The 18,728-nt window shown below is 37.8% G+C and overlaps 1 protein-coding gene across 2 annotated transcripts in view; it reads left to right on the plus strand.

The window, feature by feature from the left end:
• ACTR2 (actin related protein 2) overlaps positions 1–18,728 on the plus strand; it is a 37,370-nt gene that overhangs the window by 9,764 nt on the left and 8,878 nt on the right. Inside the window, exons 2-7 of one of the 2 annotated variants that reach the window (XM_038751100.1) lie at positions 2,839–2,949; positions 5,581–5,595; positions 9,803–10,018; positions 12,594–12,666; positions 15,233–15,369; positions 18,485–18,634. In XM_038751100.1, coding sequence (XP_038607028.1) covers positions 2,839–2,949; positions 5,581–5,595; positions 9,803–10,018; positions 12,594–12,666; positions 15,233–15,369; positions 18,485–18,634 — 702 coding nt within the window. The remainder of the gene's footprint in view (positions 1–2,838; positions 2,950–5,580; positions 5,596–9,802; positions 10,019–12,593; positions 12,667–15,232; positions 15,370–18,484; positions 18,635–18,728) is intronic. The other variant, XM_038751101.1, reaches the window with a different exon arrangement.

Here is an 18,728-nt window from a genome sequence, read left to right on the forward strand (position 1 = left end):
CTTGTGAGGAATAAAAACCGTGAGTTGACTAGTGGAAGAAGAGCGCAGATCGGTTTGGTGAGCCCGGAAGCCTGTGGAGTTTTTATTTGATGTGAAAAGGCACAGGAGCCAGTGGAGGATTTTTGAGGAGAGGAAAGATGTGGGCCCACGTGATTTTTCAGGAGAATAATCTGTGCAGCAGCATGGAGTACAGATTGGAGGGGGAGGGCACACAGGAGAGAGAAGCCTGAAAGTTGGGAGACCAGGGAGAAGGCTAATATAAAGTTCAGCTGTTGCAAGGCCCGAGGTTGTACCTGGGTGAATGAGGGAAACGTTTCGCAGGAAAAAATTGACAGGATTTGGCAGCGAACTGCATGGGGGAGCTGAATGATACGTGGAATCACTTTACCAAGTCTGTAGGTTGCTGGGATGGAGAGGATGGTATTGTTGACTGATTGTGTTCTTAGATTTTTGAGTGCCTCCCCCCACCCCGAGGGGCAGGGATCGTGTCTAATTCCCACCAGTGTATTCTCTTCCAGCACTCAGTACAGTGCTCTGCACACAGTAACCACTTAATAAATACTGTTACTACTATTGAAATGGGAAAGTTGGGTGTTGGAGGGAGTGGGTTTAGGGGGAAAGATGTGGAGTTAGGTTTTTGACAACAAATTTGAGGTGAAATATTGTGGTACGTAGATATCTTTTAACTCTTGAGAAAAATCATCACCAAAAAGTCTTTCTTTTATTTTGGGGGTGTTGGTTAAAGTTTAGTCAACACTTTTTCCCAAGTTGAAGAAAATTTAGAACTAGGAGATATTTTTTTTTACTTGTCTGCTGTTGGGATGGGGTCACAAATCATCAATAGTAGCTTCAAATGCTGACCTAAACCTTCTAGCAGTTTGTTGGGGTTTTTTTTAATCTTAGTGAGGAAATCCAAAATCAATCAGTTCCAAAAAATAGATACCATTCAGTTAAGGCTGGGGAGCAGATATGGTTTTAACCTTGCCCCTGGATAAAAGTCTAACCATCAGTTGTGTTATCTGCAATTCCAAAAGACAATCATCTGGAGTATGTGTATGTTAGATGCATACACGACTAGCTTAATCACTAAGTTTTAAAACTACACAGTAAGCGGTCAATAAATGCCTCTGATGATGAATGAAGTTAAAAAAGAAAATAGGAGTCCTGGGTCTGAGGTCAGCTGAATTAACCTCAGATGAGATTCTGGAGGAGTGGCAGCATGTCCAAGTGGAAAGAACATAAAACTAGAAGTCAGGAGACTTGGCCTGGATTCTTGTCTTGCTTATGCTTCTGGCAAGCTGTGGCCTTGGGCAGAATGTTTACCCTTCTGTGTCTGTTTCCTCATCTGTAAAATGGGGATAAGAAACCTGCTTTTAGGTTACAAATTCCATATGAGCCAGGGACTGTGCTTAATCTGATTATTTAAAGTCTACCCTTAGTGCTTAGCACAGTGCTTTGGCATATTGCGAAGCTCAGGAGATATCACAGACATTATTATTGTAATTCTTTGTGTTGACAAGGTGGACTTTCAGATGAATATTCTGCGGATTCTAAAATGGGATATTAAAATGGGATGTAAGTAATAATAATAATGGCATTTATTAAGTGCTTACTATGTGCAAAGCACTGTTCTAAGCACTGGGGAGGTTACAAGTGATCAGGTTATCCCACGTGGGGCTCATGGTCTTAATCCCCATTTTACAGATGAGGTAACTGAGGCACAGAGAAGTTAAGTGACTTGCCCAAAGTCACACAGCTGACAATTGGCCGGGCTGGGATTTGAACCCATGACCTCTGACTCCAAAACCCGTGCTCTTTCCCCTGAGCCACACTGCTTCTCTATACCTAGGTACCTAGATGAATAACTGAAAAGGCAAAAATTCAAGTTAAAAAAACAGAAAGCTGAGGGGGGATTGTGTTCCAGTACCTGTTGCTTTGATCGAGGCAATCCAGAGTGGAACAAACAGAATGTACTTTCAAAAATATAGGTATTTATAAACCACACTGCCATATGAAATTATAGGATGTCAAAGCAATATTGTTTAGACAGATACTGATAATCCTTCTGAAAGCAGTTGTTGTTATTGCTTTATTTTCAGTTTTAGGCATTGAACCCACTCTGAGTATTTTGTAGATTTTTAGGGTAGCAAGCACTATAATCTAGTGAATAAAACATCGAACCAGGAATCAGCCTGAGTTCTATTTTGTGTGACTAAAGTGAAGTCATTTAATCTCCATAGGTTTCAGTTTTCTTGTCTGTGAAAGGCAAACCATAATGCTTCCCCCTCAGGAATGTTGTTGAGATCAATTGTGTGAAAGTATTGTTATTTACTTTTTAAAGTTTACATGTAAACTTTAGGCGTTTGCTGCCAGTTACTAAATACCATGTTAAAATATTTTAACATTCAAATTATAACCTAGTCTCTTAGCTTGTTGTGGGCGGGGAACACGTATGCTAATGCTGCTGTACTGTACTTTCCCAAGTTCTTAGTACAGTGCTCTGTGCATAGTAAGTGCTCAGTAAATAGCATTGATTGATTGATAGTATGTTAAATCCCCACATGATGCTAGACTTGCTGCTGCCCACCAGTTCACAATACCCAAGGGAGAAAACTACTTTCCTCAATTGTGAAGATGGGCATGAGTGGTTAACTTGCTCAAGGCCAGTAGGAGAGCCAGAATTAAAACAGGAGAGTTCATCTTATCTTCAGACAGTTTATTTTCAAATATACATTTTTTTAAAAATGTTTCATTTTGCAATAATATTAAAGTTTTTGTTTCAGTGTTGATGCTACACAGTAAGCACACTGACGTAAATATCCCTTTTTTATTTTTCAGTTTGTGAAGTGCGGCTATGCTGGCTCTAATTTTCCAGAACACATCTTCCCAGCTTTGGTTGGAAGACCTATTATCAGATCCACCACTAAAGTAGGAAACATCGAAATCAAGGTAATGCATCATAAAGCCTGAAATCTCAGGGGTGAATTATGCTTTAATTGTTCATTTAAAATGCAGTGAGTAGGAAAGTGTTACAGTTCTTTTGAATATATATTAGAAATGTTTGGGAAAATTGGCACAAATAATTGCATAAAATAATAAAATATATTTTTGGGTTTTATATATGTTATTGATTCTGCAACTTCTGTTCTTGAATTTGGGGGAAAATGCCAAACAATATCAGTGTGATGCAGCTCGTAGTGTAACAACTATAATTGAAGTCAAACCATATTCTGCGTGTTTTTAGCTGAAGTGCGTTAAGACAATGGGAAATTTATAGGCTTTTTGTGGAGGAAGATGTTTCAGAAGGAGAAATGGTCATTTCTCAATTTTACCGTATAGAAAGTTGTGGGGTTCCCCCCACCATAGGGGAACTTAAATTATTTCTAAGTGCTGGTCTTTTACTTTCCCAGTACAAAATATAGCTATGGAAAGTCTGGGGTTTTGCAAGCTTCGTAGGCTCTTCTGCTTTACAGCTATTGCAGCAGCATGATCCTGCCTAGTATGCTGGAAAAGGCTGTGCAGACCTTCATTTGGGCCCATATACTTTAACATGTGTCTGGCATTATTGCTGACACAGTTGAGTTAACATAAGGAAACATATAGGAATTCTAGATCTTTCCTTTCTATACGTACTGAAAAAGAAGATTTGAATAGGGAGAAAGGGGCATTTTTAAACAAATATCAGAATATTCAAGCAGGGAGAACATTAGTACTTCAGAATAACAAAATACTTCTAATTGGGCTGGGAAGTAGATTATTATGAAAGAAATGGATCATTTAAAAGGGGCTAGGAGCTGCCTTTGTTAATTGTCCATGTAGTAGTTATCTTGGTTACTCTATCTCCTAGGTCCCATTTAACATTAAGTGATTGGAGTAGCGATAGAGCAACTAAACTGAGTTTTTTCACTGTTTGGGCTGGAATACAGCCACAGCGATTTTGATGATATGTAATGTAGAGTAGGATTGAAGTTTTATAGTCTTATCTCATTTGGTGATTAGGAAGTGGGTTAAATGCAGACTTTCCTTGAAGTTGTATCTAATCTTAGGATTGCAGTGGAAAAATGTATTTGTGGTACTTGGTTTTGGCAGTCCTCCTCTCTCCCAATCCTATTCATAGTAGAGCCAGAAAACTGAAATAGGAAATGGTTTATGGCAAATCTAAACCTTTTACCATAGGCAGGTATATAATCTCCCTTGTTTGAGAGTGCCAGTCTTAAAAACGTTTATCTTAAATTCCAAATTTGAGCTCAGTCAAAAATTAAGTGAATAAACCCTATCCTTTGGCAAATTTTGAATAGCATCAAATTAACCATTCCACTTATTGACCATTTTAATGAAGAAATGCTCTTATTAGTAAACATTGAAATATGCTTTGTTTTTATCATTTGTAATTAATGAGCATAGTTTCATTGGAAAAAAGATCTAGTAGGATGTTAGATTATGCTTTATATAAATGCCTAGGCTGAAAAGCATCATGGCCCATTGCCCTTAGTAATCTAATTAACATGGGAGGTTACTGCATGATACACAACAGTGATTGCCCCTGGAACGTGTGTATACAAAGCTCTATAAAGCCAGTTCTCTTGTAACATGAGGGTGTTGTTCCTGAGCAACCTCATGTTGTAGGACTTGCATGGCGTTGTACTTGGGCTTTGAAAAACCGTTTCTTCTGATACTGACATAACATTGTAACAGTCCAGAGGCAGGTTGTGGAAAGACCATTCCCTTATTCCTCATTAGAAATTATATCCACAATGCCTAAAGAAAACCTATGTTTTGGCATAGCTGACTGTAAATATAAAATCTCTCTCCCCCATCTCCCTTCCTGTATCTCCCCTTTCTCCCTTCTCTCCATTCTACCCTCTACCTCCTTTCCCCTGCCTGCTCCCCTTTCTTTCTAGGAAAAGTAAACTCGCATTCCTAGGCATCATGCTCTCATGCAGAGATCTGCGGTGAAATATGTCTGTTATCCACATTCTGGCATCTAAGACGTCTGCTCATAGTTGGATGGGGCCATCCTCTCTTAAATCTTGCAAGAGATGATTGTCCCTCATCTTTTGCATTGGATAAGTGAATACTGAAGATAAAATATTACTACTAATCTTTAGTTCTGGAATAAGGAATAGAAGCCCTAAGTACTTGACCTTGCAGCCACCCACAGAGTGTTTCCCCCACTTGTCTTCATTTATTTTCCTTAACTTTCAAAAAATCAGAAGTTAATTCCTTAATCCCATCAGTGAGCACAAACAGTTCTATTTTTGTTGAAATCCCAAATCCGGTAAATATTTTAACTAGAATGTCATTTTTGCATTCCTATCTGGCATCATAATACAAAAGAAAAAAGTAATTAAAATTTAACTCATGAAACTGTTACTTAGAGCCATTTCCATCAGAGTATTGATATTCAACTCTATTCACTTGGCCCAGAATTATTAATTCTATGTTAGTAGCTGAACTGCACCTGTCTTCTATTTAATTTGTCTCTGTTGATTATGTGTTTAAATTTTTTTAGTGAGGATTTTATTTTGGCCTTTTCTGACTCTCTTCTCTCTCTCCATCTTTCTTGACCTGTTGAAGTAGAATAACAAAAAGATGGTAAGTGAGGTTACAGATATGCTCTCTTTGTTTTCCACTTCTGCTTGATGGGACCTACAGCCGTTCTTTTGTGTCCCTTTTAAAATATATTTTGGGGCCTTTTTCCCATATTTTATGTTTAAAGTCATTTAATTTAACTTGGTTTCATTGCTTTTATGTAGTAGCAACTAACTTAAGCCTTGTACTTTTCTGAATGCAACATGTGCAAAGGGCCAAATATGTGCTAACCGATGAAGCTGTAAGAACACATTTCTTCATATATCTTTGTTAGTTTAAATGGATTGTGGTGTTTGTTGTGAACAAGTAGCTTTTAATAGGATTGCGTATGAAAAAATTTCCTTCAGTATGAGAGTCCTCCCATCCTCAACCTCTTCCCTATAGTTGCCGTGTAGTAGTTAGTAGTATTTTTAAGATCCAATTGTGTGTAAAGTGCTGGGGGAAAAAATAGTTTGAGAATTAGGCAGAAGTTTGATATTTTGCTTAGCCTTCTAATGTGAAAATAAATTTGCATCAAATATAATGTCTTATGAACTCAGCTCCTTAATAACATTTCAATATGAATATATGGTATGTTGGGGAGGAAGTGGTGTCATTGGAAACTCCTTATTTCAGTGATTGTTTTTAAGTTTATTTCAAATGGAAAAAAAGATGAAAATGGCCTTGCTGCCTTATTTCTTTCTACCTGATTTTGAAAGTAAAAAAATATAATCAAGTTCAGATTTAGAAGATAAATGTCATATGATTGTAATGAATATTATTTTAACCAAGCTAGTGCCTGAAATTTGTGAAATTTGTTTCTTACAAGAGAACAGAAGTTGGAGAGGGTGGAAAAATCCTTAGTAGTCAAAAATGGCATATTCAGTTTTGAAGACCAAAACAAGCGTTCAATTTAGAAGATAAAGCAGTGATGTAATTTATAATGAAATGCATCATTTACCTTAGAGATAGTTATGAAGATCATTATGATTTTATATTAAAACAAAGTCTATGTAGATATACTTATTAATTAGAATTAAGATAAGAAAGTGGAATGAAGTTCTTGAAGGTGATTATTAACTTTCAGCTCAAAATGAAGCCTAAATTTGAAATGAGATTATAATCTACACCGCCCATGTTTTGTATTAAATCATGCTGTACATTGTGCTAGCGTCTTCATAATGACTTTTGTAATGAAGTTTTTTTCAGTTTAAAGGTAGTGTTCAGGCTTCAGTATCAATGAAGGCTGGTTGCTTGCTAGTGAAACCTGAGGTTAGACCTTATGACACACCTTGTTTTTAAGCACCGGTTACAGCTCTCTCTTCAAATACTGTTGAATGAATGAGGTTTAGGGTCAAGTTGCTCAATTTTCTCAATATTCTTGAATGGTGTTCCCCCCTCCCCATATCTTTTATTTGTTTCAGAATCACACCTGAATAATAAGCCTGAAGTGATTGTAAGATTTACCTTAATTGTTCAGAATATTTTTTTAAAAATCAAATCTCCCATCTGTTTTGGCGTAGTGATTCAAAATGCATTTATTGAGCTTCCACAAGACCATAGCACTGTAATGAACAGTGGAGAAGATAATCATAATTTATTTTTTGTCCTTTGCCAGAAATTTCTCTCTTTAAAAAAACAAAAGTAGTTCATTTTGTAAAGAAGTAGAAATAGATATTCAGAACCCTGTCTTCCCAAAGTCACTGAGTGACCTGGGTTTCTGAGGTCCCTTTTTTTGCCCAGTAAAGCTGTTATCTCTATTGAATTGAAATCAGCTGTCTTTAAAAAGGAGAAATACAGATCTTGAAGCACTCTTAGTTAAAAGCAAGCTTCCTTTTTGGAGGGCAGTTATTTAATCATTATGTAGAAAATATTGAAGACATTGGGTAATATAGAATATAAAAATATGAATTGTTCAAATATAAAATCAAACCAAAAATTTATTTTCTGGTACAGATGTCCATGACACATTGTTTTATTTTAAATGTCAAACCCACAACTTAGTGATTAAATCCTTTTTCTTTTGAATATTTTTGACTGTATTTTCCCCTTCACCTACAGTTTCCTATTTGCAGCCTATTTCTTATGTGTGATGTTTAAAATAGGCAACTTTTATCATGTTTTCAGGGCCTCATATTATTATTGCTGTTTCTCCCCTCCAACCTTTCTCTGTGACCTTTAGGGAAATAAAGCAGTTTGCCTTTTAAATATCAGACTTGTGTAGACCAATAAACTCCTTTAAAAATAAATTTTTATAGGTAAATACTTGTTACACTTGATCAAATGAGGTTGGCTCCTGGTAGGTAGCGAACATATCTACCAACTCTGGTTTTGTACTCTCAAGTATTTAGTACAGTGGTCTGCACATACTAAGCACTCAATAATTGATTGTCCTAGTGGAATGAGCACAGGCCTGGCAGTAAGAGCCTGGGTATTAATTCTGTCTCAGCCACCTGCTTGCTGTGTGACTTTGGCAAGTCACCTAATTTCTCTGTGCCTCAATTTCCTCATTTGTAAAATGGGGTTTTAGTACCTTTCTCCTCTCTCTCCCTAAGACTGTGAGCCCTACGTAGGACCAGGGCCTGTGATCTGCCCCAATGCTTAGTAGTGGTGCTTGGCATATAGTAAGCACTAAACAATCAAGTCATTTGTCGAGCACTTACTGTGCGAAGAGCAATATACTAAGCGCTTGGGAGAAAGTTGGTAGAGGTGTGCCCTGCCCACAGCAAGCTTACAGTTTAGAGGGGGAGACAGACATTAATATAAGCTAGGGATATGTGTATAAGTGCTGTGGGCCTGAGGCAGGGGTGAAAAAGAGGTGCAAATCCAAATACAAGGGTGGTGCATATGGGAGTGGGAGAAAGGAAATGAGGGCTTAATCAGGGAAGCCCTCCTGAAGGAGATGCTCGTTCAGTAAGGCTTTGAAGGTTGGGAGAGAGACTGTTGGATATGAAGAGGGACGGCATTCCAGGCTAGAGGTGAGATAAATGAGATCAAGGTACGGGTGAGTAGGTTGGCATTAGAGGAGCGAAATGTGAGGGCTGGGTTGTAGTAGCAGAGTAATGAGATGAGGTGGGAAGGGACAAGGTGATTGAGTGCTTTTAAGCTGATGGTAAGAAGTTTCTCTTTGATGCAGAGGTGGATCGGCAACCACTGGAGGTTCTTGAGGAATGGGGAAACATAGACTGAACAGTTTTGTACAGAAATGATCCGGTAGAGTGAAGTTTGGAGTGGAGTGGGGAAACAAATTCCACAGTTGTTGTCATCTTTAATAATGGATTGTTGTATTAAAGTTAATAGGGTTAGTGATGGCTGTCTAAGAGTTTTCAGGATGTGTGCGGAAATTGTTTGGGTCGGTAGTTTTAAAATAACAATTTAAAAATGCATTTTCATACATTTCCAAATAGGATTTCCTTTCCTCCCTACCTCTCTCCCCGAAATAGCTTCAGGAAATTTTTCACTGGAGGTCTATCTTAAAAAGTTATTATTGGAGGCAAAGCTTGTGGGTTGTGAATTTATAAGTGAGTGATAATGTACTTTTTCAGAGCCATTTTTCAGTGATAAAATTAGCACTCCTGAGGTGGATAAAATAGGAAGGGCTGTTTTCTTCAGACACGATTATCCCTGTGTCCATCACTTAATGTTCTTTTATGAAGTCAAAAGATCGGATTCATAAATGCTAACTATTCTCATCAGTTGTGTTCTACCTAGGCCCAGAGCTTATAATTTATAGTTCATAAAACATACACATTGATTAGCAAATACTGGTGTGGCATGAATAAGTTGAATTGCCTAATAGACCAGTATGCCTGAATTACTCTAACACCTATTGTAAAATTTTTGGTCCTTTTTGCTTTTGCTACTTGTTCCATATGCTTTGCAGCACTCATTTTTTTGGTAAATTGCTGCATGCGTGGAACACTTTCTACCAACCTCTCTGTCCTCTGTATGCTGTTGTACATTATTGTGAACCTTACTACTTGAATACAATGTTCTACAGTGGGGGGAAAAGAATGGGTTTGTATACAGCCCTTTACTTGTTTGGAAGCATAATTATTAAAGGTAAGATCAATTTCAGTATTTATAAACATGCTTTACAAGAAAAACTTGCAATTCTGAAAAACAGTTCAAGTACACCATGGCCCTATTTTCAGTAATTTGAGAATTTAGTGAAGTCATGTTTTCTTCTGTAGTGTGGTTAATTTACAGTTTCCATTTTGTGACTCTGCAGGATCTTATGGTTGGTGATGAAGCAAGTGAATTGCGTTCAATGTTAGAGGTCAATTATCCAATGGAAAATGGCATAGTCCGAAACTGGGATGATATGAAACATCTGTGGGATTACACGTTTGGACCCGAAAAACTTAACATTGATACCAGAAACTGTAAAATCTTGCTCACAGAACCTCCTATGAATCCAACAAAAAACAGAGAGAAGATTGTAGAGGTAAGTTTTAGGTGGTGCAATGCTTTCATTTTTTTAAAATGCCTATAGGGAAACAAAATCCATAGATAATCCGTCAGCTTTATCTTGTAAGTAATAACTTCAACCAGGTAGCAGGGAAATTGGAACCACCAGCTTGCCCCCATGATTGGGATTGCCAGAGACTGCACTTCAAGTAATATTTGGAAGTCTGGGCATACAATATTCCCCTTCCTCTTCATCCCTATCTCCAAAGTGAGAGGCAGATAGATGATCAGTGGAAAACAATCAAAAGTTGGGCAACAGGAAAAAAAACAGAGACTTGGGTAATCCACAATTTAGATGCTTAACTCGTGAAATATTTTAAGTAGGTCGTAACCCTGCATTTGCATTTATGATATTTATGAAGTGTAGATCTCTGCTCATTGCTCCTTCAGAAAAAACTTTCAATGATTCCCTTCTGCTTCTCAGATAAAGCTGCATTCTCTTGTGTCTATCGTTTCTAATCTTTCGTGAGTATGTATATTAATCAGTTACCTCCGTTGGATTATAATCTCCTGAGGGAAGGTATCATATTTCTTTTTTTGAATGTTTCCCAAGCCTTTAGTGTTGTTGATAGGTACACTGGCATAAAGACACATGCAGTCCTCCAACTTATGACATAGTTCCTGAAACCGCAGAAGTCAGAAGCAATTTTTTCATAGAAACAATGTCATAAATAGGAGGCTGGATACCCAGTGACCCATAATTGTGTATTTAGTTAATTATAGGTGATTAATATATCTACATTAATGTATCTATATAATAATAATGGTATTTGTTAAGCATTTACTATAAGCACTTAGTACGGTGCTCTGCACACAGTAAGCACTCAATAAATACGATTGAATGAATCTACATTAGGTCACAGAGGTTCCACAGTAGGGTAGCTGAATTTTACTCTCTTGGACTTTTGCTTTGTTGACTCCTCATGGCCATTAGGTAACTGCATCTTCTTCTCTCCCCCCAGTGATGTCTTTAAACTTCTGCATTTTCTCCCCCAGTGAAACTTTAAAATTGTTTCCCCACGTCTATACATCTCTCAACCTCCAATGATATCTTTAAACTTCCGCATTTTCTCCCCCACTGAAACTTTAAAATTGTTTCCCCACGTCTATACATCTCTCAAGTGCCCCCACCTACAAACACCTTCTACCTCCAGAGTTAGTCCCATAAAGGAGGGCGATATTCTAAAGTTAAAATTCATAGGTTGTAAAAGCTGAAACAGAATGTAAAATTAGAAATGTTGAAAGTGCCATTTGTCATAACTTGAAATGTCGAGTTAAGAACTGCCTATACTGTAAACGATTTCATGAAGCTGTAGTATAATATACATGCTTTAAGCATTTCTTCATAAAGCATGAGAAGCTGTTCATTTTTCTTTAAACTTAAATCTACAGATATATAGAACATAAAAATCTTCTATGCCATCTCATGGCTATATCAACAAATCATTAAATTTGAATATTCCCAGTTTACTTTCTCAAGAGGTTTTTGTTTCTTGCTATTATAGCATAAAGTCCGTGCAGTCCATATAACCACATTGTGTTCTGAGGTTTTGAAGGAGGTTTACTCACAAATTAATAATTTTCATTTTATCATAAGTTTAAAGCCTTTAGGAACTGTACTATCATGTAGTTTGCATAATACTTTGGTAGTATTTAGATTATGAGCTTTTATCTGTACTGTGGTTCGTAATGTACTACTTTAATACTCTCATCAGGGAAGTCTTATTGTTTTAGTGCTTTAAGTAAATGTTTATTTGCCATCTGATTCATCAAATGACACAAGAGAAACTAACTTGTCTTCCATCGTTTCTGCCTTTGTAAAGAGGATGTTTGGAAGACATGTTTGTCAGAATACTTAGTGTGGTTAAGTGTTGTACATAAATACAGAGAAGTTGAAAATCGGCAGCTTCAGATTTTACATACCTCAACAACATGGTAAGCCAGGAAGGTATAGGGAAAAGTGCATGGTTCAAGGAGATCGTGAGAGGAATCATATTTATTGAGCATCTACTGAGTAGAAGGCACTGGACCAAGTGGCTGTGGAAATTACACCCAGAGCACAAGATATGTTCTCTTTCCACTTTTTCGGGGGAGATAGACATGAAATGATTAAAACAGTTATATCAGAATAAATTGGATATATGTGTGTGTATATATATATATTTGCTGGTGTAAGAGCAGAGGTTGGGTGTAAATAAATACAAGTGCTATAGACTAATAGGTTTCTATAGTACAGAGTGGTAGGTGTCAGGAGACCTGGATTCTTGTCCTGTTCAGCCCCTGCCAGCTGGACAATCTTGGGCAAGTCATCAGTCTTTCTTCAGTCGGATCATCTACCTATATAATACATACCTGTCTGTAGCTCACAGGGTTGGTTTGAAGATAGTAGTTGGGGTTTATCTTGACACTAATACTTAAACTCCAGACTTCTGTTCTGAGCCACTGCTTCACTCTGATGTTGGACAAGTCCAATATCGTAATTTCTCTAATACTTAAATTATTTCCCTCACTTTCATCAAGACATTTATATTTACATTTAATTTGTTTTTCAGGTAATGTTTGAGACTTACCAATTTTCTGGAGTATATGTAGCCATCCAGGCTGTTCTTACTTTGTATGCACAGGGTAAGTTAAATTTGACCATCAATATTTTTCACTTCATTTTTCAATTGTTGTTCAAATAATTCCAGGACAATATAGTTGAATATAAATCATCCATTTCAACACTGCAAAGCTTTTCCAAACCATAGCTGTTGTACACCCCATAAATTTTTAGAACTAAAGTAATAAAATATTTCCTATAAAAATGTTCATTTTTGTCTGCACCTTAAAACCCTAGCTAATTTTTACCTTTGTAATACACTCAGTTTGGCTAGAGTGGGTATTGACACTGTATCCAAAATGAGGAGTGAGATGGCAGAATACAGAGTACAGTGCCCGGCACATAATAAGCGCCCAACAAATATCCTAAAAAGAAAATTGTAATGGAATGTCCTTCCAGCAACACATATCCTTCTGGATATGAAATGATGCAGTGTGGAAGAAATGGCCGGTGTATGCACTTAGCGTTTCCTTTAACATGAAGCCCAGCGCTTAGAACAGTGCTTTGCACATAATAAGCGCTTAATAAATGCCATTATTATTATTATTATTAAGTTCTGTAAGAGTGCACCCCCTGCAGTAGAGGAGAACTGGATGTGACATTGTCACACCTGGAGGATTTAAATGCAAGTGGGAAATGGATAGCAAAAAACTCTCCCCCTCTCCTGCCTTTGTGGGAAGAAAGGGGCTGAGAAAACATTAAAGTTTGGCAACTACTAAAATAGCCACATATTTGCAAGCCCTTGTAATACCCCAGTTTGACTATTGCATCAGTCTTCTTACTGATCTTTCTGCCTCTGGACTGTCTCCCCTCTTCAGTCCATACTTTCCTGCCTGAATTGTTTTCTATAAAACATCATTTTGCACGTCTCCCCACTCCTCTAAAATTTTCTATCGTTGTCTATTCTCTCTGCATTAAGGAGAAACTCAGGAACATTGGTTTAAAGCACTCAATTAGAGCTTACTTGCTCTCCTCACACAAAAAATAATTCAGAGTCTTATTGGTATATTCAGTTGCGCCATAGCACATATTTTCACTTAGCGTGTTGACTAGGGAATTAGAGTATTCATCCAACAGCAAGAACATATTGGGATGTGGTACGTCACTATGTCCAAAGAAACCATTCTTAGACTCGTGTGAGGTGTCATTATTTATCGTGTGAGTTTTCCATAATACATGGTTTTGCAAGAATATTTCTCTCACACTATAGAACTAGGTATTTTCATTATTTGATCATAACTATAATTTCTTGACTGAAACAATATAAATGTATTAAAAGACAATTTTTTTGGCTCTTGGGAATACATTAATGCACTTTATTTCCTGTGGAAAACTATCCTTTAGAGCTCTTTGGCTAAAGTCTTTATTTCCAGTGAGACAGTTAAGAATGCTAAATAGTGTATAACAGCACTTCTGGGTTTAGTTATGTATAATGGAAAGGACCTGACAGTCTGGTGACGGACATACTTGGTTCCTGAAACTGCATCTAAAGTCAAAATGTTTTTAAGTGGAAACAAATTTTCTTATGTAACAGTGTTACAAATGGCACTCCCTTGCATGCTTTCCAACCCCCTCCCAATGAAGTAACCATCAGCAGTAAATAGAGATAGGGCCTTAAGGGAGACTAGTGTTGTAAAGTCAGAACCACTCTACAGCTGAAACAGGGTGTGAATTAGAATGTTGAAAATGCTTCTCATTGTAACTCAAAATGTTGTAAATCAAGAATTTCTTATACAGGGCAATTCCCCCAAGAAGCAGTGCCAGCACCAATAATAATTGTGCTGCTCATTAAGGGCCTACTATGTGCCAAACACTGTATTAAACACTGGGATAGATATAGGATAATTGTATCTGACACAGTCCCTGACCCTCAAGGGATTCACAAAGAGATTGGGAAAAGAGAGAATACATATCTGATCTCCATTTTACAGGTGAGGAAACTGAGGCACAGATAAGTTAAGTGACTGGCCTAAGGTCACAGAGTAGGCAAACTGGGATCAAAACCAGGTCTCCTGACTCCCAGTCCTGTCCCCTTAGGCTCTGTACCTTCTTAAGTTGTATTTAATATTTTAAAATGATATAGGAAAGAAAGCATCCAGTGAAGTCTCCAAAATTTTCAGATAATACCCTATATCATTTTAAAACAAGGTAAAATTAAGTTAAAACAGTGAAATGCTTTCTCATTTTTCTGTAGTTTGATTACTATTTTTGTGTTTCATGATCATCCCAGTGTCTGTTGTTTCTCCCTGGTAGTAAGTTGTGTTTTGGGTGAAGCAGTAACTCCTTCAGGTTGTTTAGTGTATTAGAGCAAACACTGTGCATACACTTATGTGTCAGTCTCAGTTACAGAAGTAGGAAAGTTGCTTAATTATACTGAAAAGAATAAAATTTTGGAGCAAATTGTAGAGAACCCAAGAATTTGTTATCAGTAAACCTGATATCCAGTTCTGGATGTTAACTCTGTTGTATTGTACTCTTCCAAGCGCTTAGTACAATGCTGTACACACAGTAAGTGCTCAATAAATACCAATTGATTGATTGACTCACTGCCAGATTGTTTTTATTTCAAATGTTACTGTTTTTACCTAGGTCTCCTGACTGGTGTGGTTGTGGATTCCGGAGATGGTGTAACTCATATTTGCCCAGTCTATGAAGGCTTCTCCCTTCCTCATCTTACCAGAAGATTGGACATAGCTGGGAGGGATATTACTAGATACCTTATCAAGGTAAGCTGGAAGAGGAAGTTTACTCTGTCATTTGAAGATCAAAGATCACTTAACAGTCCAGTGTACTGGGGGGCTTACTAGGCCACACTACTACTACTAGACACCATTCACCAGAAATAGTTATTTCTTTTGTATTTCCCCATGATATTTATTGTTTCCTCATCTACCTCCTGAGTCAAGGAAAACTTAAAAGATTCACACACTCCTAACTTGTGTTTGGCAATAATTTTAGTTGAGATTGTCAGATATCTGGAGCCCCTTTAGTCTGCTTTTGTTTCTACTCAGTATACAGTTGGAGTTCGGGGATTCTAGTATTAGGCTAGTCTCACCATCGAATGTTACAAAGAACTACTTACTTTCAAGACACCTTTCAAATAGTACATACTTTGCTCTGTTGCCTGATCATTTTTCTACAAAAACGTCCAGGCCATGTTTCCCCACTTCTCAAGAACCTCCAGTGGTTGCCCATCCACTTCCGCATCAAATAGAAAAGTCGTACCATTGGCTTTAAAGCACTAACTCACCTTGTTACTCTTGTACTACAACCCAGCCCGTACACTTCACTCCTCTAATGCTAGTCTTCTCACTGTACCTCAGTCTCATCTGTCTTGCCTCTGACCCACGTCCTCCTTCTGGCCTGGAATGCCTTCCTTCTTCATATCCGACAGACAATTACTCTCCTTCACTTCAAAACCTTATTGAAGGCACATCTCCAAGAGGCCATCCCTGCCTAAACCCTTTTTTCCTGACTTGTTCCCCTTATTCACCCCCCATCCCAGCCCCATGCCACTTATGTACATATCTGTAATTTTATTTACTTGTATTAATGTCTGTCTCCCCCTCTAGACTGTAAGCTCCTTATGTGCAGGGAATGTGTTATATTGTACTCTCCCAAGCGCTTAGTAAAGTGCTCTGCACACAGTAAGCGCTCAATAAATATGACTTATTAATTATCCAAGTACTTAAAGGATACAGGCCCAAGTTCATAGGCAGCATAGAAGAGGAGGGAAAGTAAGGTGAGGAGGTGAAAAGTTAGTCAGGAAAGGCTTCTTGAAGAAATATGATTTCAGTAAGGCTTTGAATATGAGGAAAGTGATGATTTGTCGGATACGAAGAGGGAGGGAGTTCCAGGCTGAAGAGAGACACATGAGCATGGAGTCAGTGGTGAGAGAGATGATAGGTATAGTGAGTAGGTTGGTGTTGTGGGAGTCAGGTATGGGGGCTGGGTTGTCATGGGAAAGGAGTGAGGGTAGGTAGGACTAGGAGAGCTGACTGTTCCTTTAGAGCTGCTGATTAGGTATTTCTGCTTGAGGCAGAGATGGATGGGCAACCATTAGAGGTTTTTGAGGAGTGGGAAGATGTGCCTAGAGCTGGTAACCCATATCACCCTTACCCCCCATAAGGACAGGAGGAACAGAAGTAGGGGCAGCGTGCAGCCTCCACACAATTTAGGATGTGGGGTAGGTTGTAACTTGCTATTTTAGCCACGTGATTTTTGGATTCTGAGCCATGAGGAGCCCAAAGCTCTGCATCTCCAACTACGGTACCATACTGCTCTTGTATTTTTAGTATTTGTCGTTGTCATTTATGTTTCTGTGATGTTCTGTCTTTCCTTATGGTTCTGTGAGCAGTCCCCTCTTCCCCTACAAGATTGTGAGCCCCTGGAGGGCAGGGACCTTACCTCTGTATTTTTTTTCAGGACTTAGTAAAGCACTTATCACACAGAAGGCACTAAGGAAATGAAGTACTACTATGAACTGGAAACTTTTGTTTTTGAACAGACAGCAGGGAAAAACGTTTTGTTGCCTCTTCCTTTTTACCAAGAACTTTGTGTGAATGAGCATCTTTCAAACCATAATTTTGATCCATCTTTGAAATGGAACAGACTTCTGAAAACATTAGAGCATACCAGAAGATGGTTTACTGAAAAATTGAGTCATCGTGCTCTGTTAGGTGGTGCAGCATTTGCCTCTTTGAGAAATTTCGTTTATAAAAATGCACATACAGGTAATTTAGTTTAGAATGGTAAAGACTGTTATTGTTAGAAGTAAATGTAACATAAAACTCAAAATGAATAAATTTTACATGGGCTTGAAAATATTTAGAGGAATTTATTTTTGTGGGGAGCTTTAACCTTGGTTCATTTTCTGTAGTGATGTCTGTGATTTGGTCTTATATTAGTTCCCTCTCTGGCCTGGTGAGCTCCTTGATTTCTCACTTGTCTGACTATATGTAATGGTCTATCACTTAAGAATTTAATTCAAAAAGAGCTTTTGTATTAAAAAGGTTCCAGTTATGGTATTCTGAATGTCATTTACTGTGTCTTTTAGACTGTGAGACCACTGTTGGGTAGGGACTGTCTCTATATGTTGCCAACTTGTACTTCCCAAGCGCTTAGTACAGTGCTCTGCACACAGTAAGCGCTTAATAAATATGATTGATTGATTGATTGTCTAGTCTTCAAGAGACACTGAAAAACCAAGTCTCAAGAAAATATAGCACAGGTGACTTTGAGTATGAGGTCATAATGAGAGTTAAGTTAAAGCAGTTTTCATTGTTAAAATCACTCTGGAAAAAATATCCACCTTGTAAGATCAACACATCTCTTCAACCTTCTATTTAATCATCCTTTTTTATGGTATTTGTTAAGCGCTTACCATGTGCCAGGCACTATACTAAGCATTGGGGTAGATACGGCCAATCAAGTTTCGACACTGTCCATGTCCCATGTGGAGCTCACTGTCTTAATCTACATTTTACAGATGAGGTAACTGAGGCACAGAGGCATTAAGTGAGTTGCCCATGGTCACCCAGCAGATGAGTGGAAAAATTGGGATTAGAACCCAGGTCCTCCTGGCTCCCAGACCTATGCTCTATCTGCTAGGCCGTGCTGCTTCTCTAAATCATTTGCTCCCTTTTTGAGCCATTATTTAATTCTTCTGTTCACACAAGTAGCATCTGTATTATTTTTGGGAGAACAGGGAATGAAGTTGAGGAATTTCTCTTTCACCGCATTTTGTTTTTATTTGGTATGTAGTTGGCGAGCACTGTTAGCCAGGAGATAAGACTAAGTGCATCTTTCAATCTATTGCTAACCCACTTGTTTTCACATCAGCTGCTTCTGCTCCGAGGATACGCCTTCAACCATTCTGCTGATTTTGAAACCGTCCGCATGATAAAGGAAAAACTGTGTTATGTCGGATACAATATTGAGCAGGAGCAGAAACTGGCCTTAGAAACCACAGTATTAGTTGAATCGTACACAGTAAGTATATGAGATTTTCAGTGACTTTTAAAATTGCCATAAGCAGAGATTCTTTTTTTTTTTTTTACTTTAAACCAAATAGTTTTTGTTTTTT

The sequence above is a fragment of the Tachyglossus aculeatus genome, chromosome 9 (assembly GCF_015852505.1).
Source record: "Tachyglossus aculeatus isolate mTacAcu1 chromosome 9, mTacAcu1.pri, whole genome shotgun sequence".
NCBI classification, from domain to species: domain Eukaryota; kingdom Metazoa; phylum Chordata; class Mammalia; order Monotremata; family Tachyglossidae; genus Tachyglossus; species Tachyglossus aculeatus.